General features: G+C 41.7%; 2 protein-coding genes across 4 annotated transcripts; one reads left to right on the forward strand and one right to left on the reverse strand.

Moving 5' to 3' along the window:
- The first annotated feature begins 665 nt into the window (after positions 1-665).
- fbxo16 (F-box protein 16) lies at positions 666-14443 on the forward strand. 3 transcript variants are annotated; one of them, XM_072703059.1, is made up of 11 exons: positions 666-746; positions 5613-5665; positions 5973-6101; positions 9715-9817; positions 10022-10057; positions 10239-10445; positions 11891-12055; positions 12564-12790; positions 12940-13045; positions 13279-13504; positions 14098-14443. In XM_072703059.1, the coding sequence occupies exons 4-11, from the start codon at positions 9722-9724 to the stop codon at positions 14124-14126; spliced, it is 1092 nt and encodes a 363-aa protein (XP_072559160.1). In that variant the 5' UTR covers positions 666-746; positions 5613-5665; positions 5973-6101; positions 9715-9721; the 3' UTR covers positions 14127-14443. The 3 variants fall into 3 exon arrangements, with proteins under 3 accessions (XP_072559160.1, XP_023662796.2, XP_072559159.1); XM_023807028.2 differs by lacking the exons at positions 666-746; positions 5613-5665; positions 5973-6101 and adding an exon at positions 9241-9352; XM_072703058.1 differs by lacking the exons at positions 666-746; positions 5613-5665; positions 5973-6101 and adding an exon at positions 9421-9513.
- Positions 14444-15551: 1108 nt separating this feature from the next.
- Positions 15552-26126, reverse strand: LOC111841343 (nuclear receptor-binding protein-like). The gene is made up of 18 exons (XM_023807030.2): positions 25541-26126; positions 24327-24597; positions 23857-23979; positions 21615-21716; positions 21433-21522; positions 21016-21056; positions 20549-20643; positions 20348-20431; positions 20197-20255; positions 19848-19946; positions 19370-19502; positions 19162-19252; positions 18870-18920; positions 18628-18763; positions 18373-18426; positions 18127-18190; positions 17243-17298; positions 15552-16585 (listed from the first exon to the last, which is right to left on the reverse strand). The coding sequence occupies exons 2-18, from the start codon at positions 24537-24539 to the stop codon at positions 16490-16492; spliced, it is 1587 nt and encodes a 528-aa protein (XP_023662798.1). The 5' UTR covers positions 24540-24597; positions 25541-26126; the 3' UTR covers positions 15552-16489.
- Positions 26127-26857: the final 731 nt, after the last annotated feature.

Consider the following 26857-nt stretch of genomic DNA (forward strand, 5'->3'; position numbering starts at 1 on the left):
CCCGCATAAAAACATCTGATAAATAAACATCAAAGTTGCAAAGAGCCCGGCCCTTAGTCTCATCTTTAAATTGTCACTGCTGATGGTTCTCAATGGCACATGTCAGAGCCGTGGTCGAAGCTCTTAAATGATGAAGAGCTTCCTGCCCCAGTCATGAACGCCAAATGCCAGCCAGGGGTCATACTTCTCTGGCAGGAGAGCTTGCCAGAGCCGGAAAGTTCCCCTTGGTTGGCTGCTGTGATGGTCCGGGTTTGGTTTCCACTTGTTTTAATCTGAGAAATGGTGGTTGGCTCCTCACACGTCCTTATCTATGAGAGGATAAATTAGTCCGAATGATTAATCTAACTCATCAATTTGCTGGTGTATCAAGCAGCATATACTGTAGCTGTTGCATCTAACTTGTCTTACTGCAGTGCATCTTTGGACACAGATCCACGACTCACCCGGGCAGATCATGACTAGCAGAATGACTGCACAGGCACAATTAGTTGCTGGTGTGATGTGAGGGATCAGATTGAATAAGATGAATTTACTGTAAAGTCAGACTCACCCAAAAGAACCAGAAAAAGGCAAAGTATTTTGTGTATCCACAGGAGACTAATTGCTCTTTCCTCCGGCACCACAGCGTAATTCAAATGATAATAATCTTTGCATTCCGCTATTTACAGGTTTCAGTGGTAGCTTCCGTCTTGTTTTTTAATGGACTGCGTTTCCCAGAGATCCCCTTTATCATGGTGCTATTTCAGGTAAGCGTTCAAAGTTGATAACATTTGAAGACACAGTAGTTACAAGAACCACATGAAACATCCAGCATGTCAGTCAATCTAGCTGGTCTGCGATCAATCAAATGCAAACTTTTATTTTCCACACAATCAATTATGTTGCTGTAAGTGAGGTATTAACTAATTTTCTTTACTACTGAATAATTGATTTTAAGAGAATGTCACATTTACTTTGGCATTGAGGCTTATATAAATATGTGTGTGTGTTTGTGTTACATATAACAGTGTTTGGCTTTCTTATTATGTGTAAAGTAAGTAGGTCCGTCACACTTACGTTTATCTCTTGTCCTATCAAGCATATTTCTTTGGAGATGTTACTCACAGCAGAGTAGACGGCCGATAACAGGTAGAAGAAATTATTTTGCCCGTTTGTTTACATACGCAGAGACTGAGATATATCTAGAAACACGATAACCCTACAAAAGTGCGATCGCTCACCTTACTCGCTTTGTTTTGATGTAAGAGAAACCTCTCTCTCATAAATCCAGCAGTCAAAAGTCACGTCGCATAAATTGTGCTATCAGACAAAGCAGCTGATACGGTAAGGAACACGTTCACTCAGTCACACAGACTCACACATGCTCACATACATACATGTTTGTATGACCGCTGAATCTTACGCTACAAGACATGGCCTTGACATACTGACTTCTTTCTGTGGTTTTGTGTTGCCAATAACATGAATCAGTACATTTTTATGAGTAATAAGCCTTTATATTTAGGGGTGCCAATATAATACTGGCCCCAATCCAGATCAATCCAATTACTTTCCAAATTTTTTAGGGCCCTGAACAGAATCATCCTAACTTCCCTCCTTCACAGCCCCCCCCCCCTTTTACCCTCCTTGTCTATGGTTTGACCTACATAACATCCTGTGATTCCCTGGATTACCTTTTTTTTTTAAGTAAACAGTTTGTAACTTTGTAACATTGATAGAAATTCCCACAAGACTGTACCATGTTCATGGTGCCCTGATGAATGATTACAATAGCCTACCTCGATAGTCAGTCGGCTGGTATTCTTAGGAAAAGTTCATGTACACTACAATCATTCCATATATTGAAAGGACAACTGAGGCTCTGCTACCCATCAGTGGGCATTATTACTGTCTTTTCAATCACAGACAACCTTCGGGTTAAATTATGGTAGCAATTGACGTTTATTGGCGTTTAAAAGCCTTGTTTCTTCCATAAGTAATTTTAAGCACCCAGATAAGAGTCTGTGCTATAATGCATCTTTGTCTTCTGAAACACTTTCAATGTAAATTTAACATTAAAAAAAATTAAATTTTAAATCAAATCAAATTTTTTTTCTCAAATTAATTTGCAGTGGGCTCAGTTTCCAAATTAGTCAACCTTTGTCAATCTTTTACTTGACATCTGTCTAAAAAAACTGAACCATTATATGTGATTTCTGTTTTTGTAAAGATAATGTCCCTTACAATAATTTCTTCTTTTTAATTGTCTGTAGAAGTGGGTTAAAGAATCCCTGACATTTTTCAAAATTGCACAGTATTAGAATTGGTAAATGTTTCAAAACAACATTGTGATTTCAAAGTTCCCAATGAAAAGGAGCTGCAGGCTGTTTTATTGGCCAAACAAAAAACTGAAATGGTAAGAAACAAAAGGGACAGGAAAGGTCAAATAATTTAACTGAGAACATCTTACAGAAGTAACAACCTCTGTAGATTTAAAGATTTGGTTGACTGCCGAAGAACAGTTGTTATTGAATATAATTTGTGTACTGTGTGCATTTAAAATGGATTGGCATTATGGTTAAGACATTGGTTAGGTATTGGGTTGGCATTTGGGTTAGGGCTAGGGTTGGTGTCTGGGCTCTCATTAGGGATGTGGTTAGTTTTAGGGTTGGTATTAAGCTTAGGGCTAGAGTTAGTAGGGTTAGGGTTGGTGTTTGGGTTGGGGATAGGGTTAGGGTTGGTGTTTGGGTTGGGGATAGGATTAGGGTTGGTGTTTGGGTTGGGGATAGGATTAGGGTTGGTGTTTGGGTTGGGGATAGGGATTGTACATGATGTTTGAGGGTCTTCTGTTAGGACTCAGGTGGTAAAATGTTCAGCCTTAACTGAGGCTTCTTCTGGGAAATGATTTCAGTAATGTCCACTTCATGGATTTATTTCCCCCTAAATACTTAAAGTACACTTTACAAGTTAGTTTATGGTTAGGTTAATCTTTAGGATTAAGTCTAGAATGAAATGCCCAGAATTTCTTGCTGGGGATATCTAATGTCTGTCTTTCTGTCTGACCATACTCTAAAGTTTTTAACACCAGAAGTTGAATCGTCATCACACTGCAGACTAGTTCCATTAGTCTTTTAGCCCCTGCTTGAACCACTCAATTCTTCATAATACATACTGTAGAATAAAATCACCTGCAACTCATTGCTTTAAATTCCACATCCATTAGACGAGGATGGATTATATTCTATGGTGTGATTGTGGAAAGAGCTTCTGTGTCTTTACAACTACACTTGCTGTATATTTTTCAAACACTCAGCGTGTATGTTGGGATGAATGGTCAGATCCAGTACTTAAAGAAACTAAATAATTTCTAAAGTATTTTGTACATAAGTATGAAGTCTACCCCTCTCGTGTTGTATATTATTGGCATGTGAAACTTTAATTTGAATATCAATAAAGTCAAATTAATCTTCAGTATAAAGTATTACGTATGTTACTGGTAAACTATTTTGAATTATTAACCTCCTAGGTTACTTTGGGTCTGAGAGTTGGTTACATTTTGCCATTGAAACGTTTAGAAAAGTTCTTCAGTAGGTTTTGTTTGTAGCTAGAACACCTGTCGGAATGCATGACTTGAGTATTACTCTACGTGTCTAAAAGCACAAGAAGATTCATGAGGAAAACAGTATCCTTTCCCCTCATATCTTGCCCCCTAACCCTCAGGAGCACTTTCAGTAGTAGTTTCTGATTGAAGTTTTCTGAATCTAAGGCAAAGGTCCTTGTATCTTTTATGATATCTGCACTTTGAGTTCCCTGCATCACCCCAGGCGTGTCAGGGGTTTTGGGAACAATGGGCGTCTTGTGTACATTGGACAGGTCAGGCCTTGTCATCTCTTGGATTTTGGGATTGCAGTCATTTGTGAAAGAAGCCCTGGATCACTCACGAGGGAATACCAGACATATCTCAAACACAGCGGAAGGAGAAGCAGGACTGAGAAGATGGGTGTTGATTACTGCCAAAGCAAAACAATCACTTTTCTGCACACCTCTCCAGGATCAGGAATCACATAGACATTCACTGACACTGGCACCAGAAACACGAAGACACAAAACTGTGTAAACCCTATGTCTCCATCATCTGCAACATTAATGTATCATTAATATCTCATACCATGCTGACTGCACACAACGTTCCAGCCATGGAAACTTAGTGACCTCTAGAAGGGATATCATTGTTGATGCATCAATTCAGATTGCACAACACTGCTCCCTATGCTATAAGGTGTGAAGGAACATTCTCATGCTGTCCGATTGTGAGCTTCTCTGCGTAAACAAAAATAAATCTAAACAGCATATTCAGTATTTAAATGCAGAGCTGTCCCAAAACAGGAATGACTTCAGTAGAGTGTACTTATAATTCAGGAAGAACAAGGAGCAGGTTCAATGATAGCAACCAGACTGCAAATTTAATACAAGAGAGGTAAGAAAGGACACTACTGTGTTAGTAAGTTTGGCAGCTGACACAAACTGTTCAACAAACTGCAGTACTGCACCAGTGAGATGCCATCTAACACACAGGGGCAAAAAGAAAAAAATTTATGAAAATGATGACCTGGCACCTGTTCGTAATTTTTGTTACAAAAAATCCATTTCCAGCACTGCACCCATATCCTAAAAAGAAATTTAATTTCTTTGAAAAAAAAAAAAAACATTTTAATCAGATGTCCCTGTATTAATAAACAAACAGAGTCCTAAAGCAAGACGTCACCTTTTTCTTCCTATGAGGATTTGATTTGGACTTTGCCAGTGGCTGTATAAAAACATAATTGCATATTTATGAGATTGCAGACATGTGTGAGGTTTATAGGGTTTAAAAACAAGGCAATTAATTTCCAGGCAAAAAAATCCTCAGATAAGAACCCCAAGTTTTGTGCATTTTATTATGGTTTTTACTAAAAAAAAAATTGTAATAAGATAATTAGATAATGCTTTGTTGGCTGAAGGTGTGCTTAAATGAGAATGTTAATATTAGTTGCAAAGATGCAATTTATCTGTGACCTTGAGATCATTTAATTTGTTTCACTGTTCGAAGTTAGTGACTTGTAAGGCTGCAGATTTTGCATACATGTGGAATTTATGCATGGGTTCAGGCCTGGTTCTTACGTGGTGGATGTAAGCATATAATCTAGTATAGAAACTTTGTTGAGCCAAATAGGAATAATGGCAGGTTATTTAAAATGTGGTTTGTCTATAATGTCGTTTGATTTTATTTCTTTTTCTTAAAGCTGTGAATGCAACGCTGTAATGATGTCAATTAGAAAATAAAATGAAAATGTTCACCCTGTTTTTAATTAACTACGGTCAAACATGCAAACAAAATTTGCTATTTAAATTTCTCTTTGAAAGCAGTCTTTCATGTTTAATATATGCACGTATAAGAATTAATTAAAATTTGTTTTCAATTAAAGTAACATTTCATTAAAAGCCTAAAAACAAAAAAAAATAAAATAAAGATTATTAATAGACTGAGTCATTTTGTGGAAAAAGTCAAACAAAATGCCAAAACAGAGTGCCCAAAACAGCCAAAACAATGTTTAATGGCATATTTGGTTTAATTCTTACTTGTTTTATTTTAGACCAGCAGATGGAGCACGACATGCGCTGGATCACTGGTAGCAAGGAACGCAAGGTAAGACGTTGCCAAGTCTGGAAATGACGTCCCTTTTGCAGTATATTTTTCTTGGTGCACCTATTTTATGTTACTTAGAGATTCAGGAAGGACATCTAAAATTAAATCATAAATTAAACCAGATTTATTTAGCTCATTTATAAAGTTATATTTTTATGTTTGCCTGTTATCTGTTACAAATTATTTCCAGTGCATTCCAGGGTTATAGTTGATTTTTATTCATTTTCTGTACAAATGGTTAAAATTGTGGGTGATGACTGGTGAAACGTTATGTTTAAAAAAATAGAATCACTTTTGTCCTATGAAGAAACTACACGTTGGTTGCAGTTTGCTGGGAATTTCTATGGGAGGAATCAGCATTAAATGATTAGCCCAGACAGGGACTGGGCAGGAAGACACTTGAAGGTTATGGATCATTTAAACGCTTCCTAACCAGGTGAGTAAGTGTTGACAAGGCATGTAATCACATTCATAGTTGTGTTCATATATTTTGTCTGTCTGTGATATTCATAGTGACTCACTGACACACTATGCAAACTCACCTTCCATCCCGTCAAACTGCCAAATGAGAATATGCAAAAAATTAGCTCCCACAAAATGCCTCCCGGTTAGATGATGATACCTTCAGGTTATAATCATGTGTTGGGCGTCCTTAGCACCTGACATCTCTCCTTACTTTAAAGAGTCACCACCTACACTCTACAATGTTATCATGGTTTCTGCTTTTCCTTTATCTTCAAAACATCTGCCCTTGCCCTATCAGAAGTAGGAAATTACCTATTTTACTTAAACATTTAAATAAGTTACAAGTGTAACATATTCAGATAACTTTCAATTGACCAGCAAAAAACAAGACATCCAACCAGACTGCTGGTTTTGAAACTGTATTACTGGTTGTTTTATGCTTTATCATGTGATTTTTATAGGAATGTATGTTAGTTGTACAGTTCCCTGTTATCTGTTACGGTTATCTGAAGGTTATTTGATAGGTGTGTGAAGGCATCATGCAGTTTGAAAATACTCATTAGTCCATGGATTGTTCTGTAAAACTCACAAGAAGGTTCTGTGATTATGTTTACATGATTTATGACAATGGTGGCTTTGCTAATTGTATCAGAGGGCTAGTGGATCATTCAGTGATAATTGTATGGAACTGTACAGTGATTATTATGTCAAGGAAATCAGCCATCATGTATTTCATGGTGATAACACATTTTATGGTTTTGTCATTTCTGTGTCAAAACCGTAGAAGGATTTGCTGCAAATGTCTGTATTTGTGATTTCATCAGCCATTTATCCCAGTAAGCAATGGAATAGGTTTCAGATCATATTTAGTTAATGGTGAATTGTCATGGACAGGACACTGTGGGTAGCCTCATTGGATTAGACTACCAGATTTAATCTGGCTTTAATATGTTCATGTAGCTCTTGTGTACTTATGCCATTTGTTTTGTCAGGACTTCTAAAAGTTCAAAACATCCTTCTGAAGTCTAAAAACATGGTAACATAATCTTTTACAATAAAGAGTGTGTTCTGTAACGTCCCTTATTCATCCTGGGATATGACCCTGTCATCTTAGGATAAGTGCTGATGAGTGGTTATTAACACAAATATACATTTATATTTAGATTTAAATTGCAATCATGTTGACATATACATTTTCTAACAGTTAATTAGACTTCCAATGCTCACTTCAAAGAGAAACAGGACGATTGGACATTCCTCCGTGGGATCAACTTGATCTCAGGGTTTGTTGGCATACAATAGTCTTATGAAAACCTCACTGTCCTCTTAACAGCTTGCAGAGGACTGACTCACACATGAATGCATGCACACACGCACACACACACACACACATATATATATGTAGGGTAAACATATCCTTATGGGGACCGCTCATTCATTTCAATGGGAAAAATGCTAACGCTAACTATGACAACCTTAACCCCCACCCTGCCCTAACCATAACCATAAGTAACCTAACAAAATACAAGAGTTTTTGCATTTTTAGTTTTTCCATAGCATTCACCGATTTTTATAAAATAGAGTTTTCCCTTATGGGGACCAGGAAATCGGTCCCCATAAGGGAAAAAAAATGGATATTTATCACGTTATGGGGACATTATGTCCCCATAAGGATAGGTAAACCCACTCTCACACACACACACACACACACAGACACACACACACACACTCACTCTCATCGGCGCGTAGTTTCGCCGTCCCTGCAGGTGGAGGAAAGTCTAGACTCTAGACATTCAGGAAGTTTTTTTTTCTTTTTGTAAAAGTCCAGTGCAGTGGTTCTCAGTCCTGTTCCGGTTCCCCACGACCAAAATGTTTTCATTCCAACCCACACTGCCTTCAACCTGCCACATTCATTATTGGCCTATTAAAGAGCATATAAGACTGATTAAGGTGGGGTTGGAATGAAAACATTCCAGCAGAAGGGTGGGTGCAAGAACAGGATTAAGAATCACTTCTCTAGTGCTTGTAGATAGTGTACTACACTTTCACATGGAAACCATTTTAAATATTACAAGACCAATTTTCATACAAAACGCAAAGTTCATCTTCTTGGTAAAGTAGGGCATTTTGGCATCAATTAAAAGAACTTGAGCTTTTACATTTTGTTGATAGATCACATCCGTCTATGTAATTAACTAGCATTTAACTGACCCCCCCCCACCCACCCCCAGAAGAGTAGGAAGGCAGATGGCCTAAAATACCCTTTAAATATCAGCTTTCCGTGTAGGAATCAGTAATTAAAGGTGTTCATTAGTAACGGTGGCTAGAGAATGTTATCACCTTATCGAACTCTCATTTGCTGGATACTTTGTTTCAAAGGGATGTACAGAAAGAGTGAATAATGTATGATTCCGCAGAATGATTCCTTCAGTGTTATTTGGGAAGGGGACGGCAAGGTGGCAGGATTCCCATATTCCCTCATGTCTCTTGGCTGATTCCATATCTGTTCATCCATAGCTATTTACAAGTGATTAGATTAAGGTTTAATGACGTAGCCAGCTGTTGTTAATTAAGATAATACTTCAAAAGCTGTGGGTAGTTTGGTCGTTTCATCAATTCTAAACAAATCATTATACACATTTATTACTGAACACCATAATTTGCCACTATATGTACGTTTTATTTGTTTATTACCAAATATTGTAATTGACCACCATCTTTAAAATAACGTTGTACACGGATAAAAATAATACATTTATATTCTCCATTGTCTTGCCCCAGACCTCTTGCTCTTCAGCAATAATGGAATGGTTATATCCAGCCCGTTCCTCTCTCAGTGGATGTGATACTTAGATCTGACCTGCTGGAGAACTTTGTCAGCTTGGAAGCCATCACAGTGAAGAAGATCAATTTTGAGAAAATAATAAAACATGGTATAAAACAACCACTTTAAATCAGGTGCACGGTATTTAATAAAGATTTTTTATGCTGGTAGGTGAACTGGATCCAGCACTGTAAAGAGCAAGTCTGAGTGATCCTGCATTGACTTACCAATCATTAATGATCTGAAGATGAAAACCATCAGTTGATAAACAGTGAAAAGGCAGAGTGGGATACCGGCCATGCGGCTCTCTTTTCTGCTGCTGTCAAAGCGCGAGAACGAGCCTGGGGGCGGAGCAGCCGCAGGGAGGCGAAACTCATTCAGTACTGCCATGGAAACCGGTAAACGCAAAAGATGGCTGGGTCTGCACAAAATAAACACTGAACTGGCAGTAAACCGATGCATCGATTAAATATCCCGAGCACCGGATTGTATTTTCATGCTTCTCGCATTTGCTTCTTTTTTTCGTTTTGTTTTTAACGCCGAAGTGCAGGAATAAAGGGTATGCGAAATAATGACATAATTACTGCCGCTAAATTTTACGCTCATCCCACATAACCTCTATAACGTGCGCATGTTGATTACGTGAGAGATCGACGATGCTGTTTTATGATGAGAGTGATCAATGTCATGCGATAGCAGAGGATTACTTACAGTCTTGTTGCTTTTGTTTTCCTCCGATCTTACTGTTTCCGTACTGCAGATAAAGGATGTCGTTTGGGCCCAGCAAGGTCCTCAGAAATGGAAAGATGCAAGCCACGATGAGCACTTGGACTCCGCTGAACCACCAGCTGTCTAATGATCATGTACTTTTTAAGAAAAGTTTTTTAAACAGGCTAACTTGTATTTAGTTAAACAGGTTTGCTAATAAAAGCTCTGGTGATTTTTGGTTTTGTTTAGCATATTTAAGAATTCCAAATAATAAGTACTTATTTTTGATTCATTATGATGTTATGTACAGTGTCGAGATTCCAAGGCTATGTATCTCAGTTTTTTCCCTCTTCTCCTAGATATTTGAAGAGAGGAGAGCCTTGCTTGGAAAATGGGTAAGGCCATACTCCCTTCACGCAATTATGTACTGTAAACAGTAAAATTGCCATTGTACTGCAAGACGTACTTGCATGGACCGCGTTCAACTGCATAATGAACAGTAACAAACTGTAATATCGCTAAGTTAAAGGATCTGTCGAAGCAGGTTCTCTCAGTCCCCTTGTTTGTGTCCCTCAGTTTGACAAGTGGACAGACTCCCAGCGGAAGCTGGTGCTGCAGGATTTCTTCTCCAGATGCTCCGCGGTTCAGCTTAAGTTCCTGCGTAGGGATCTTTGCAGCCGGGTCCCAGGAGACGCCCAGGACTTTACCGCCATGCTGCCCAGAGTGCTGTCCCTCTACATCTTTTCCTTTCTGGACCCGCGGAGCCTCTGCAGGTGTGCACAGGTTGGTTGGCCACCCTTGTCCCAGAAATTTGAGGAAGAAATCCTTATTCAGTTGGTAGTTACATCAGTGCCTGTTCAGTTTTGGCCAAAAATCACATAAAAGGAAGCTGGGCATTGTGTTGCCCTAGAGTGTTCATCAATATCTCATGAAGGTTAAAGGTGATCCACGTTGAAATGGTAGAGACGGCAACAGACCACTAAGTGTGTAATTTAGTATAGAGCTGGGAGGGAGCAAAAATGTGGCAAAAACATCTCGGGGTCCCCAAGAACCGGGTTGGAAAACACTACTCTAAAGAACTGCCACTACGATCTATGGTTATATGTTCGACTGGCAGACGTTTCTGCTCAAAGCAGCGAGCTTGTTTGTACAGAGCATAAACGTATCAAACAATAGAGTCTATTGAGACACAGTGAATGCAGGAAGCACATTTTGTGCAGTGTTGATACTTATTTTACATAAGCATATCTCTCTGTGACATGTGAGTCTGTAACAGCATTAAGATAGACAACTGTGATGTTACCCCCTAGTCAATGACAGTAGTTAATTTAAGACGTTACATAATGAAAAATCGTAGATGCAACTGTTCATGTGGAAATACGCACAGGAAATATTGGTGAAATCCAACTATAGGCAACAGTGTAACAAACTTCTCTTTGACGATCTGCATGTCATTTATACATTTGTTCCTCTTATTTTTCATAGCCTTGATCCCCAGTGTGTTTCATTCACCTTATGAATGTCTCTGTGTTCCCTCCTCATATCAGACACCCCATTCTCCTTTATACTTGACCCAGTAGTCTTCTTCATATGATAGCTTTCGTATCACTACTCATTTCAGAAAAGCTGATACCTATTTGTCTCTTGCTCTGTATGATCCATTTGCAGCTTGTCAGCATCTCCCCCCTCCCCTTTCTCTGCTCCTGATCACCTGATCATCACTACATCATGCTGGTCTACATTCTCAGCCTGCTGCCAAAAAGCACACACACGACTCCCGAATGTCCACATTCAGATATAACCACTAACTTGGTAATCCCATAGATACCTGTCTTTTATGATATGCTCTGTATTTACAGAAATTATCATTTATAGACATCTGTAACTAGGCAAAGACAGTCTCACTAGGAAAATTATATAATGCAAGTATTAGTAAAACTATTAATAATAAAAAGTATTCTGATGCTGAAAATATCAAAATGATTGACTGAACTTATGCTAAAATTTAATATATAAATTGGAGATCAAATGATCTGAAAGCCAAGATTGGAATTGAAACTGCAGGGGCCACATGCAGTTTGTCTACACATTTGTATATAAACTGGTACAAACATAAAATGAATACACACATAAGCACAGGTAACTGTGTTTACAGTATCCATCCTGTAATTCCAGTGCAGTAAATGTGGAAGATGACTTACCTGATAAGAACCATTGTAATTGAGCAGGTGAGCTGGCACTGGAAGAGCCTGACGGAGCTGGACCAGCTGTGGATGCCCAAATGCCTTCGCTTGGGCTGGTGCATCAGTTTTGCCCCCACACCTTTTGAGCAAGGTGTATGGAAGAGGCACTACATCGAAACTGTACAGGAGCTGCACATCACTAAGCCGAAGGTGACCCCCCCTTCCCCCTGGGCCGAATGAGCTGACTGTAAATGAGCTGACTTATTTCTAGATGTTTGGCAGCTTATGCTGTAAAATCCAACAAAGCAAGTTATATTCGATAGGTGACGTTTATACATGTACATCATTTACATGTATTACGGTAGATAGCACTGTAGCCTCACACCTCCAGGGTTGGGAGATATACACCCATCCGTCCTGTTTGTGTGGAATTTGCTTATTCTCCATGTGTTTGTATAGGGCACTCCTCTTTACTCTGGCGGTCCAAAGACATGCAGTTAGGTGAATTGGTCTCTGTACATTGCCTTGTGTGTTGTGATGGACTGTGGACTGGCCTTCCATCCTGCTATCCCCTGCACTTCTTGGGTTATCAGATGATGGGTGGACAAGCAGTACATTTACATTCTTTAAAGATCTATAGTCAAAATGTAATGAAGGATTAAGTGTTAGTGTTCATGGGAGGTGGACTTCATAATAATGAGGCCCTGTCTTTCGTCAGACCCCTTGTTACCAGGAGGTGAAGGTGATTGGCTGTCAGAGGGAGGAGTCACTGGCGGCTTACACGGGACAGGTTCGATCAGCCGGATCTGCCCGGCGTGGGGGGAAGGGTGCTCCAGCTGAGAGGAAGGGGCTGCCCCCATGGAGGGACTCTGACAGACACCCGACGGACACGCTGCGCTTTAACTACCTGGAGAACCTGGACCCCATCGAGCAGGCCAACCTCACGTGAGTTGGTGACGTATGACAGAGACGTGGGGCGTGTCCTAGAAAATCAGAAACCAGAAGAGCTTCTTCACTGGTCATGTTTGACAGGGATGTGAGGCATATCCTAGAAATGCAGCAACCAGAAATGCTTCTGATTGCTTCTCTTGCAGACGAGCAAAAGCTAAGAAGATCGACACTGCCACGACACGACACGAAAACGGCAGGATGAAGCCACTCTGTGACTCGAGCTACAAGCTCCGCAAGGCTAAGTCACTAGTAAGCTTGGTTCCTCACAAGCCGACTGACTCTCCTCTGAATTCGAAGGGACACAGTGCACAAATCAGAGGCCCATGCAGAACCAAAGGCATTATGCATGGCCGACACAGACACGCAGAATTAAACTAGATTGTTAGAATCAAATTATGGAATTAAATCTTTCTTGCCTGCTATTAAACTGTACATCTGGAAAAAATGAACATGAAATACTCCACTGGTTTCCTCCTCTGAAGCTGTTCCTGTCCTTGGACCTGAACTCCCGGCAGCAGAGACAAAGCAGGCCGAAATGGGCCACTAGTGCATCCTCGGAGTACCCGGTCACCAAGGGAACGGCAGACAGGCTGAGTCAGGAGCCCCAGTGGAATGCTGGGATACGCCCAACTCCAGTGAGGGACCCAGTACCCAGGATGAGCGAAAGAGGGCTGAAGGCATCTCTGCGTTCTCAGAGAAGCTCCCCAAGTAAGGCCAGGGATCATAATGATTTCTGATTGGCTAGTCTGATTTAAGCCTAATCCCCCAGATGTGAGGTAAAAGTCCATGTGATTATATAGCCAAAAGTTTATGGATACCAGCTTGTCTAGTATCTCATTTCAAAGCCAAGGATATTAATGTGGTTTGGCCTTTGTTGCTATAATAGCCACTATTCTTTTAGTAAGGCTTTCCATTAGATAGGATAACGATGGCGGGATGTGCTGCCTTTCATGTTAGCCATTGATGTAGGGCGATCAGTCCCCTTTCTGAGCTTGTGTGGCCTACCACTTCCAATGACTGTGCCCTTACAGATCTGTCTCAGAAATATGCATGGCTTAATTAGCCAATTCCTCTAATTAATTGGGGTGTCCACATGCATCTGACCGTGAAATGCATCTTCAGTTCTGTGGATCCAGTTAATCAATTTCAAAGACCATACGCGATAATGTATTTGTGTCCAATTTCCGTAATCGCCACCATGTGGCTCTAGAGCAGACATCTTGATGTAAGCACCCATTCACGCTGCCTGAATGTGTCACATAAAGAGCATTAGGGAGATTAATATCTGGTTTACTTTACAGCAGTACGGTTGTTCGAGGGCCAGCCCTAGAAGATTCCTGCCTCAAATCAGGGTTCAGCCAAGGACTGAATGTGGTCTGGATACTGCAGTACACCCTGAAGCCTCATTTAACCCATAAACATCCAGCGTCCCAGACGTAGCAAATTAACAGTATGGGGTAAAGGATGATGCACTGCTATCAAATGGATCTGGAAAGAAAAAGAATGTCAGGCTTCAGGAATGCAGGTAAATATAGTTTAGCGAATTGCTCAGGGTTTTAGCAGCTGTCTGGTGGAAGGGCACTTTACAGCAATAGCAATTTTGACAGGGCCATCATACACGTCTGCCAATTCCCAAGTGTTTTTTAAAGTGACATTAAATTATTATATAATAAAAAATAAAAAAAAACCTGCCTTGATCTTATTTCATCATCAAGCACTTTGAAATAGACTTGCTGCCAGCTGTTAAACAGCAAATTAAAAAGCAGAGCCCTCAAAAGAGACCACTCCTAATTCTAGTAGCATTATGGCACGATCTGAATACGGCCTGCTGAGACAGGTGAGCCAGCATCTCCCGAGTTTTGGTGGACTTACTGGAACTGCCGAATGACTTATTGCTGTGTTAAGTCAGTGCTTTGTGGGTACTTCAAAAACATAAAAGCATTTAAGAAAAAGAAAAGAAAAAAAGGCAAGTTGTGTACACTGTTGTGCTTTAGAAAACTGATAATATAATCCACTAGCCTGTGGTTACACCTGTACGGAGAGGGTTCGAGAGCAGTTTCAGATGTAGTGCTTCCTCCAGGCTGTAGGTGGCAGGCAGAAGCCACAGGATGTCTGGTTTAAGAACACAGAATACGGCTCCTAAGCGACCGCACACTCGCTGTGTGGCAGACTTCCCAAAACAGACACCTTACCAGCTAATCAGGTCACCTGTGTGTTTTTTACTAAAACACAGGCTTATTCCTGCAGAATTCACCTAAAGGAAACCAGAGTGAATACAAAGCGGTATCAACTGTTTGTTTGGTGTGAGAAACTAAAACGGATTCTCAAACATAATCCAATCTAAGTCAAAATGTTAAAGTATGTGTGCTAATGGTTTTGATACACTGTTCAGTTCATAATGTAAACAACATGGGAAGGTGAAGTGTTGAGGTACCTTAAAGCTCCATCTCGGCACAGGGCTTCCCTTCAAACCAAGGCATTCAGGGCAGTTTTTAATGAATCTGCACAGAACCATTAAAAGGGAAACTTCCCCTTTAAGAGCACAGAGGACATGTAGGTATCTGGATGAAGTTTCAGGAGCAGAACTGACAAATGCTGCTTGTATTACAGGCCTACATTTACCCACATCCCATATTACCAGCTGTCTCAGCACTTTTGGTTCTTGTGGTCTGTGGCGATTTACCGACAAAGAGGGGAACACAGCTGTAAAAAAAAAAAAAATCCCCCATCTATAGAAATTAGAACTACATAAGGGTTTGGCGAAATCGTAAGGTTTATTTTTAATGCACCAAAGTGTTTATGCAATACCAAACTGCAAATGTTCTATAAATCCGTTTAAAATGCAGTCCCATAAAGAACATAGACAAAAAGCAGACCAATGGCCAAATTGATAACACAGATCACAGAACCGACACACATTCTGCTGTATACTGTTTCAAAATGTCAAGGCGAGAGGGGAGTCAAGTGGCCTTGGCCCACCCCCCAGAAACTGCCACATACAAAGCTAGTTACTCAGCAACTGGAAGCATACATTCACAAGAATTATCCCACCTGCCGAGCTATCCCTTCCATCGTCAGGGGATTCCATGTGCAATAGACAGTCCGGAAAACACCAAGATCCTCTGTAGTCTGCCTGTGCTCATCTTGCTTTCACAATCTTGGCTCAGCATCATAAGGCACACAGCTGAACCCTGGTAAACCTTTGTTCATTTATTCACCCATTCAAAGAAAAGAAAAAAAAAAAAAAACTCCACAATGCTCAAAGATGAAAACCTCACTGTAAACTGAAAGAACGTAAGCTTGGGAGCTGGTCTGCTCACACACTGCAGTCTGAGGGCTGCGAGGTCCTCTCCTCTCCTGGAGACTCACAGGCGACTCCACAAATTACAGCCAGCGAACCATCACACAGGAGGGCAAAAACGTTTGCAAACGGCTGATAATACTGACTTAGAATAGTGCTGGGCTTTCTTATAACAAAAGCTGTGATCTACACTGGGGGTGGGGGGGGGGTAGAAAGTGATCCTGAATGCTTGACACTGCAGCAGCTGCTGGGACCGGCCACTCCCCCACCATCCACCAGTGCGGTCAATGCTACAGTGTCCAATCATCCTCTACACGGGGTCCGATACTGCTGCCGCGGGGGCAGAATACAGAGGGTCCGGTTGCCAGGCAGGTCAATCCGGCGTGGCTCCACTACGACGACACAGTGACCGGGTTCAGGCAACCGTTGCGGTTGTAGAACTTGTTGAAAGCTTCCTCCATAACAGAGGCTAGTTTCATCTGATCACCCTAGAGTTGGTGGAACAAATGAGAGTTACTATGATATCAGGAGTATGCCTGTAGGCAGGGCAATCATCTCGAAGTACAGCGTCAGGCAACCAGTTACTGGGTCAGTTTGTGCATTAGCTTCCCCTGCTAAACATGAAACTGTAATACTGTCCAATCACAATCAAGGTAACAGCATCTGGATGGATAGTTTTTTCCAAAGTTTCCAGGATGTGTTTTATCTTAAAGGACACAAGGAAATGTGGGACAGTGTTTCTCAAACCAGTCCGCGGGGACCCCAAACAGACCAGCTCCCAGGGAATTGGGAGGGAGCAGAACCGTGGACCGTCTGGAGATCCACGAGGACTGACTTGAGAATCACTGATGTAGGGCATTGAAAAAAATACAGTTCTGAAGCAGCCTTAAGGATTGTGTTTAGAAATTTGAAAAACAAATATAAATTTTAAGTGCTACTCAAATACTCAATTTGGGATTATCAAAGCCAAGTTAACTATCACATGACAATCTACCCAAGCTATTTATGATCATGCCTGTCAAACAAGGTGACGAACATACATCAAAAGGAAAAGCAACATTGACAGCAACAAACACTGGCATCCTGACTTTAAACTCAGTGGTGCCGACTTGTTTGGACCACAAATGTCACCCAGGAGTCCTTACCTCACTGATGAATCCCAGCTGAACTAGTTCCACCGCCAGCTCCTGAACGTTCTCATCTAAACGGGAGATATCACACTGTTACCCGAGCAAACTCAAAGCTTAGAGAGTACAAACAGATGTGCAGGGCAATACGCATGCATTAGAGGTGTGCAAAAATAATGTTTCCCCCCCCCCCCCCCCAACTGATCATTTCAATAATTTGGCCAATTCCATATTGAACTGTAAAATTTACGGATCAGTCTTGTAGGCTAATATGTATTTTTTCATAGGAGGCATATTTTGCCTGCAGGCCATTATGGAACATTATATAATTTTATTTGTATGTTATTTTGATAGGAAAATTATTTTAAATGGATGTAAAGTTTTATATTTTTATAATGTTAATTATTTTTGTTCTTGTTTATTTTTTGTTTAGAAATTGTTCTAGAGGTATAGAAGTTTGCACCATTACGGTTATTTGTGGCTTGAATTACATAGAGGTATGCAACAGCTTTTCCTGAACATACCATGTGCACGAGGATTATGGTGTTAAGTTATAAACCTACGTAACTATTTAAGAAGACGTGGTCAGGATGGGCTGGTGCCAACCCTTCAGGCAGAGCATGCATGTGCGCATTTTCTTCATGCCAAAAAATTCACAAACTATTTTATGTTTTGGCACATAGCTAACAAAGTCCTTCTGAAACACGGCATGTGGATTTCAGACTTGTCCATTTATATTTTCAACTATTCTCTTCAGTGTTTTTTGTGCTTTCAAAGCGACAGGTTTGTAATGTTTAAGGAACTATTCCCCTATGTTCCTCAAATAAAAAGATTTTGGTGTACAAACCTTTGGCCTTTTCTTTAGTGGTTTTCACAATTTGAAAATATAAAAATGTACCTACTTGGTAATAAATCACAGCTGAGGTGTCTATTCAACTTGTCCTCCAGTTTCAGTAATAATGTAAGCTGCAAAAGGCAAGCAGGGCAAAGTCAAGACCAGAATTTCCCAAATGAAGGAGACTTTCCATGCAGGAAGGAGTCAGTAATGAACAATAAAAAAATAAGCTTCAGATCTAGTGTAACAGAAGCCATCTGACAGCAGATCATGATCTGGATCAACTGGTATAGAACTACATGTAGAAACTTACATGATGCTTGGCTCCTTCCTCTACTGTTTCAATATTGCACTGCATTTGAAGTACCTATGAAAGAGTTTGTACAGTTACACATTCCAATTTAAGTTTAGATACCTCGCAAAATGTTGCTAACCCTATGTTAAAGTCAATTGCCATTTATCAGAGAGCTCTAGAAACACTGACAAAGACCAAATGCTGACTACAGGGCAGACAGTTAATTATCCCCATTCGCATGTTCAGTTTAGACTTGATCCCCTTAGCTCTCACCTTCCTGGTCTCTAGCTCTGCAGGCTCTGGGGTGGGGGTCTTCACCGAGGGGGGTATGATGGGAGACTTTACGGCTTCCTGCTGAGGCTGCTGAGAGCAGGGCATCCCAAATGCCGTCAGGGGGTAGATCCCATTTCTGTAGGAAATAGATGAGAATGTGGCGATTCAGGAGTCGATTGTCTGCTGCCATCTAGTGGCTATACCACAAAGCTTACTGGACGCCGAATACACTGAGTACTCACCTCACATCTTCTAAGAACTTATCCAGCTCTAGAGCAGGAAACTGTGAAAGCCTGAGGACAGCAGATCAATGCATAAACAAGCACATTCAAAAGCAATGGGGCACTGATAAGAACCAGGCTATGCAAGTTTAAGCTCTGTAGATAATCTTTGGATATCCAGCATGGGACAAAACACACGCCTCTAATTAAAGATTCTCTAAAAACAACAGAGTCCATTACAAAAATTACAGCAATCCAAAGTACTCTAAAAACATTTAGAAACCCGATTTGTAGAAATGAGTGCGATGCTTACTTCAGCTGCACCCCCTCCTTGCACTCAACTATGACCTGGTTCGGGTCCATGTTCTTGGTAATCTCCTCCAAAGCATTTTCAGGGATCATATCTACAACAGAGACGGCAAAGGGCAGAAGACATTTAATGGGAGACGTGGCCAGATATTGTGGGAATATAGGTTGAGTCAGCATGACTGTATTGGTATCTGGGCTACCAGCTCACTCACGTTGGTGACTGACGATGCAATGGGCGGCCAGCAGCTTCAGCTGGGGCACCTCAAAGAGGGCCTGGTGGAACAGCAGATCCTTGGCTGTGGGCCTTTTCAGGGGGTCTGCTTCTAAACACTTCTGAATAAACTCCTGCAACACGAACACAAAGGCATCACACGCACACCCCCAAGAGCACTACCGAAACAGTCATACCTTGACAAGTCAAACCCACAAGTACCTCAAAAAGTAATGAACCTGGCATTTAAAATAGAAGTAAACAAACACTTCTTTGAACACCCTGCCAGAAATAAAATCACACAAAATTACCGGACAAGGTACATTACGAACCAGTTGAGCACAAAGAGCCACAGAGTGTTCATCTGGCTGGTAGAAACAAGATCTTGGTCTGGATTTATAGCATCCGGACCTGAAATGCCCAGCACTGATTAGCTGTCCCTTTACCACCTTGATTTTAGCAGAGAAAGCAAAGCTCACCCGTTGCAAAGGGTCCTCCAGGGACTGAATAGCACTATTAATAGCTTCTTGTGATACATAAGATGAGTCTCCATTGCTCTGGATCTCAAGCACAGCCATCTGCACAACAAGACCCAATGTCAGACTCAGAACTCCATCTGTCCTGCTAGCACACATCTGCTTGATAGCTCCACCAGGGTTTTTCCATTTTTAACACCAATCCCTTTATAAAGAACAACAGATCTATTGATACTTAATGTTAGCTTAGAGAAATTTTCCATTGTGATCACAGATTACATTATTTCTATTAAACTACAACTGACCAGATATTACCCAACGTAGATTAGTGTTAAATGGTATCACTTCTCACCTCTAACGCGCACATTCCAAAGGAATAAATATCAACTGCTGTAGTCACATCAGCTACAGCTAGAGAGGGGGAAATAATCTGAGCTGAAGGACAAATTTCAATGTATTTTGACATTCAGTTTATCTTGAATTTTTTTCAAAATTAAGTGTACCTCCATATTCAGGTGCAAAAAAGTGCAAGTTCTTCTGCTCTTCGCGGCAGGTTTTCACATGATTGTTGATTGTGTCTGGTGCCACTGCAAAGGGGTGCGCAGAAGATGAAAAGCCAGTGGCAGAGAGGAGCCGCTGTTGGCGTGCAGTGAGGACTCCGATCTGCTACTCTCATCCCACGTCCGGCTTGCAGGAAAACTCACCTGATCCGATCTTGATCAGCCCGTTGTGTTGGATGAAGATGGTGTCACAGGTAAGGTTACCGTGTATGATCGGTGGGTCACATGAGTGGAGGTAACTAAGACCAAAAGATAAAGGTCTGGGTCATCATCATCATCTTGATAAACATTAATATTCTTGGCACGCCAGGGCAGCTTTAATGATGAACAGAAACTATTTATTTACGCCAAACCATTCCACATCAAGCAGGGCAAAACAAGGTCTATATCTGAATGTGACAATAGCACACATTGTACAGAGTAAATCTAAAATTAACCCCCAGCTGCGGTCACCTGGATCTTTATACTCTTTAATAAACAGAATGCCAGGGCAGGAGGGGGAGGAGTAACCACCATGCAAGTCATGTTCCCCTCGCTTCACTCTGTTGACATTAAAAGGTCCTCAGACGGACGACACTGACGCCAGTGTGTCTGCAGTGAGCAGGACTGACCTGAGAGCAGACAGGATCTGAGTGCACCATCGCTTCCAGGCCTGAAAAGAGCACAGTGCAGAAACGCAGTGAAAGCTCTGTGCAAGATGCCATTACTAGACAAAATGTGAAGCCTCAAAAGAAATGCTGTAAAGCAGAAGGGTGGAGATCTATGTCCTAATTGATAATACGCGTATTTATATGTCAGGGTCTTCTGTCCAAAGCAACAGAGCTGACAATCAGCAAGCAGGGTCAGCCAATTGCCGAAGTAATTGGGACAAAGGGTCTTGCTCAAGAGCCCAATGGTGACACATTGTTGACGGCCAAGGAACATGAAGCCATGACCTTTCAGATATGGTCATACAGCCCCAACCCTGAATTACACACCACCCCGTCATTCAAGACTACAGGAAGACACTTAAGCCACAGTCAGAATACCTTTTCATTCATGGTTTTGTGGTTTTTCTTAGTCTTCTTGAGAAACTGCTTCAAGCTTCCGGAAGACATGTATTCTGTGATGAAAATCACCTAAGCAGGGAAATGTATAGACATAAAATATTGTTTTCTTAAAAAAAAAAGACCAACTGCTTAAAATAAAATTACTCTCATTGACTACTTACCCGAGCCCTGTTCTCCTTTGTGTCTGCCCAGTATTTATGAAACTTCACTATATTAAGATGCTCCAGCTGGATAAGGTTGTCAAACACCGCTTTAACCTTTTCCTGTTCAGAGAAAGTGAAGCTTACCATGTGCATTTAGTTCATCTTTTTCCCCAAACATTATCTTATTGCATTGTGCACAAAAAGTAAACAATGAAACATCTTCTCTTTTTAAAGTATCAGCATAAGATAAAGGCATTCAACATTTCAGATTTCAGAGATTAAAATCTTGACTGATGCTAAACCTTGATAGCACTTGCCATACATGACCATATTTGCAGAAAGTCTCCATTAGCTGTATGACAGTTTGTTGGCTGACTGAATGGTTCTTGTGTTACTGGGTATTTAATAATTTATGCTAAAATTGCATGCAGCAAAAGCAAACTTGAAGGCAGTCAGCATCACTACAGGTACTGTACACAGCATGCATCCGCTGGGCTTTTTAAAACGCCTCAGCATTTTGTAAAACCTGCATCATCCTCCAGGCTTGTGCTAATAGCCTTCACTTCCTGCTTAAGCATAATCGGCGTCCCCCCCTCTTCGCACTAATTACAGAAGTCTTAGTCTCCATGAAAAGAATGAGCCATTTTGTTTCCTAAACTAATCTGCCAGAAGGTGCTTCCCCATTAAATGAGGCCAACAGCGAGTTCACCAGCAAATTCTGAAAGTAAGCTCTTCATGCAGGTCACAGGAAGCACGCCTGTGCCACAGACGACTCGGGGTAAGGTTCACTGCTGGCAACGTCGCAGCACGTGCTCATGAACAGCCTTGCAGGTCGCTAACTGCCTTTTGGGACAAAGACCGACTTAGCCTTAACTTGTGCTGAGCAGATGGTGCTGCGACATGCCAACTACACATACGGCAGAACAACTTCTTGAGTAGCTCCATTTTTGCTTGAAATGGCATTTTGAGACAAGCTCGAATCATCAGGTTTGAACTAAAGCTCAGGAATTACTGGGGAAAAACACCTTTGAAGTTTGAGTGACAGGAGTTAAACACTAACTATGACTCGCAGAAATTATATTGTCCAACACTGGAACCCAGAGGGTAACCTACTGAAACCGGTCAGAGTGCTATACTGCAAAAACACCTCGAAGCAAGGTGCATTTTCAACCCCCCCTCCTCTCACACACACACACACCACCAAACCAGACCGGCTAAAATTTTGGGAGTTTACACACATTCATTGCCGTAAGAAAAAAAAGAAAGTATGCTTAGGACCTTAATGTCACCACATTAAAAATACAACAGCAATGCCGTTTATAACTTGCTTCAAGCAACTGACCCTGGTTTAAATAGCTCCCTAAAGCAGCATGGCAGTTTAAAGCTCTGTTCACAAAATTCACAGAAGGTAAAGGCATCCCTTCAGGAAAGCATCAACCTGCTTGTAAATGTTGTTAACTGGGGTACCATGTAGAGTTGAGGCTGGGCTTAGAAGCATCAGATGCTTAGCACTTTGTGGGGAGCGTTTCCGTGAGGGAAAAACACTATGTGGAGACACCCAGGTTCTGCTACTTACAGCTCAGAGATATGGAGTCCTTAACAAAACCCAGAACCTTCTACACAAGTCGACAGCCACGCCAAAGCAGACTCCTGACTAAACTGTTGTTTTTAATTCTTTGTTATCTTCAAACTGGACTTCCTTCTTCCTGCTGTGTAAACGAATCCCTAAGACTGTGGCACTGTTCCACCCCCTGCCCCTCCCTGAATTACACCATTCTACCTGTACAGACCAAAGACTGTTTATTATACAAAACCTGACAAAAGTCGTCTGTCTGCCTTGATAAACCAACACAAGGCTCCTGATGTCCTCTAAGGCAGTTTTTCCTCAAACCAGTCCTTGGGGACCCCGAAACGGTGCACGTTTTTGCTCTCCCCCAAAACTCAGAGAACTGGAACAGACCAAAAGTGTAGACTGTCGGGTCGCCCCCGAGGATTGGTTTGAGAAAGACTGCACTAAGCGCCACACCAAACTAAGACTGTCCCTTGTTCGAGCATTCCAAGCAAATTTAGATGAAGCAGAAGACAGTTTTATTTTTAGAGCATGCCATTCAGACCGCAGAGGCCTTGTCTTGACAATAAGTAAACAAACCGAATGCCCTCGGTACAAGTTTAGAAGGCAGAGAGCTTTGTGAGAGTGCTAGACTGCCTCTAAACGCCACAGTGAGCAGTGACAGGCCCATGTGCGTGCTGTATGCCCCACCTCCTGCAGTTTGAAGTTCTTCCTCTCAGAGAACATGACCTCATTCCACACCACCTCCACGCCCTCCTCCGTGTCCATGGCCAGGTAGGCATTGTCGATCCCAGGCACGTTGCGCTGGTGCACCTGGAGGTGGACACGCTTCAGTGAACCAAAAGCTGTGTAGACTGCATTTTACCAGCAGCGGAAACGACACTTACTTGTTGAGCATAATTCTGTGGAACCAATACAAAACTGAGGCTATGAACAATGTGCCACAATTGCAAATTTAGGGAGAACTCTGGGATTCTAACCAGCAACCTTCCAATGACAAGCACCGCTACTTAACCCACTTAGCAACACAAGACCCCTAACAACTAACTGGTTCCTCATACTAGTCAGCTGCAGCACTAAGTAAGAAGTTTAGCACAGCTCTACTGACCCTTACTAAATAACCTAGATCAAATTAACCAGGAAGAACAATGAAATAGCACCTCCTCTCTGCGTTTCTGCCAGCGGCCGCATGGGCTCTCCTCCAGGATCTCAGACTCGTCTTCACTCTCCTCTTCCTCATCCTCAGTCGCAGCAGCAGGGGGCCCAGAAGCCACGGCAGAGACGGGAGGAGACACAGAGACTCCCTGAGCGGATGCTGTGGAGTCAGGCTTGCCGTCCAGGCCCGGAGTCGGCTTCCCGTCTCCCTGCGACATCTCTCCCGGTCTGGACTATCCTCCCAGAGTCACACGAAAAGCCGTCCGTACTGGAGACCTGGAGCCAGCAAAAATGGGAAAGGAAAGCACCATGCATCCATTTAACGAACCGAATTCTACATGTATATCACTGCGCCTGCATGTGTGCGTGTGAAGGGGGGTGGGGGGGGATTATGAGTTTACAAATAAACCAGACACACAACTTAAGCAATCTCATCTGTATGTTTCATTTCACTTATTTTCAGCTTAAATAACGCACCCCAAAATGGATACATTTACTTTTAACCACAGCTTTTTACAGCTCTTTGCTGGGACGACTACTGCTACAAAATGTAATACAAGATTACTGCAACAATTTCCTGCCCTTTGTCGACCCACTGTCGGGTACCATTATAAATCCTTTTTCTAGCAGTCGGAAGGGATCTTGCCGCAGTCGCAGTAACCTTAAGCAAAGTCCTTCTGAAGTGATCCAGCATACATGTGAACAAATGGGTGAAAAATGTTAAACGCCTTGGACATAGAGCTCCAGCGTCAAAACTTAACTTTTCCTTTTAAGTTACGCAGCCAAGTCTGTCTACCAACTCGTTTGATGTGACCTATATTATGAACACAACTTTGTTACCTTCAGTTATTACAATGGACACAGTTTTCCGTACAGAGTTGCGTTCACAGTTTAGCGCGACCGGCCACTCGGCGCCGCCAACCTGCAGTCGGTCTACCCCCCGTCATCACACTCACTCGGCTAGCTTAGCTAACGCATTAGCATCGGCACCGTAGCTCACCATAAGCAACTTGTTACTTACGGTGGGTACCGCTATCAACACCTCGGCGCGGAGCAACTCCGACACTCCCTACAGATTTTACTTCATCCTATTATAAACCAGCCCCATCGCATTACACCGATAGATGTGGGGGGCCTGGGCTGGGCAGCCCTTGTCCGCAGCTGAAGTGGTCTTTTCTGCCGTAGGACTCGACTGAAGCCACACGGAGCAAATCATTACCTTACAGGGAAAACCTTCAACGAGGTCCGGGGTCTATTATTTTTGTATCTTCTTCGGTCCTGACGCCGGCCGGATCCAGGTTTCCCACGGAGAAGTGTGACTGTCAGTCAAACCGAGCGTATGGCCCGATGGACGAGCTGACGGCCAACCAGGCAAGCAAGCAGCTAAATTGAGTTAAAACGCACTTCCAGGAAGTTTGACGGAGGCTGCCTTTCCCTCGTTGGCTATGTCCAGGTCACCTGACCGTGCTCGCGCACAGATTAAAAAAAAAGTTTACGAAATTAAACTCTCCGCTCGCCAACTAGCCCTGTCAATCATCACGGTTGTCCGGGCGACGCTCCGTATTTAAATTCAGGCTGACCGTTAGCTAGCAAGCAAGACTGCCGTTCTAGTCGTCCGTGAGGACCACTTGTAATAAACTTATCACTAGTTTAAACCTGTACGTGATCACAGCAGAATTTCAGCGCGGACGAACGCGCTAAAGCCCTTCTTACAACCGATTATATGCCGACAGAACACGTTTTACACAGAGCCTTACAATGGCGACCGCTAAATGAACACAGCAGCGCCATTCAGTAACTTCGCTAGTTTTTAATTTGACCAATCAAATTCCAGATTTCTTGCACTCCGAAGTTGTGATTGGCGTAAGACCAATTTCATTGGTCCAAAAACTTAAAGAAACTACAAACCGGCAGAAGCAGCTGCACTGGTCACTTCCTGCTCCAAAAAACTGATTCATTATCAGTGAAACACACAACTGTACGGAAGAGGATTAGGGCCACCATGAAAATATTATTTGAATTCTGACTTTAATCTCAGAATTCTGACTTTAATCTCAGAATTCTGACTTTAATCTCAGAATTCTGACTTTTTTCTCAGAATTCTGACTTTAATCTCAGAATTCTGACTTTAATCTCAGAATTCTGACTTTTTTTTCTCAGAATTCTGACTTTAATCTCAGAATTCTGAGTTTAGAAAAAAAAGTCAGAATTCTGACATTAAAGTCAGAATTCTGAGATTAAAGTCAGAATTCTGACTTTTTTCTCAGAATTCTGACTTTAATCTCAGAATTCTGACTTTAATCTCAGAATTCTTACTTTACTTTACTGAGATTAAAGTCAGAATTCTGAGATTAAAGTCAGAATTCTGAGAAAAAAGTCAGAATTCTGAGATTAAAGTCAGAATTCTGAGAAAAAAGTCAGAATTCTGAAATTAAAGTCAGAATTCTGAGATTAAAGTCAGAATTCAAATAATATTTTCATGGTGGCCCTAATCCTCTTCCGTACAACTGTGATGATGATTATACTGATCCAGTGT

Source organism: Paramormyrops kingsleyae, chromosome 19, assembly GCF_048594095.1.
Source record: "Paramormyrops kingsleyae isolate MSU_618 chromosome 19, PKINGS_0.4, whole genome shotgun sequence".
Taxonomy (NCBI): Eukaryota; Metazoa; Chordata; class Actinopteri; order Osteoglossiformes; family Mormyridae; genus Paramormyrops; species Paramormyrops kingsleyae.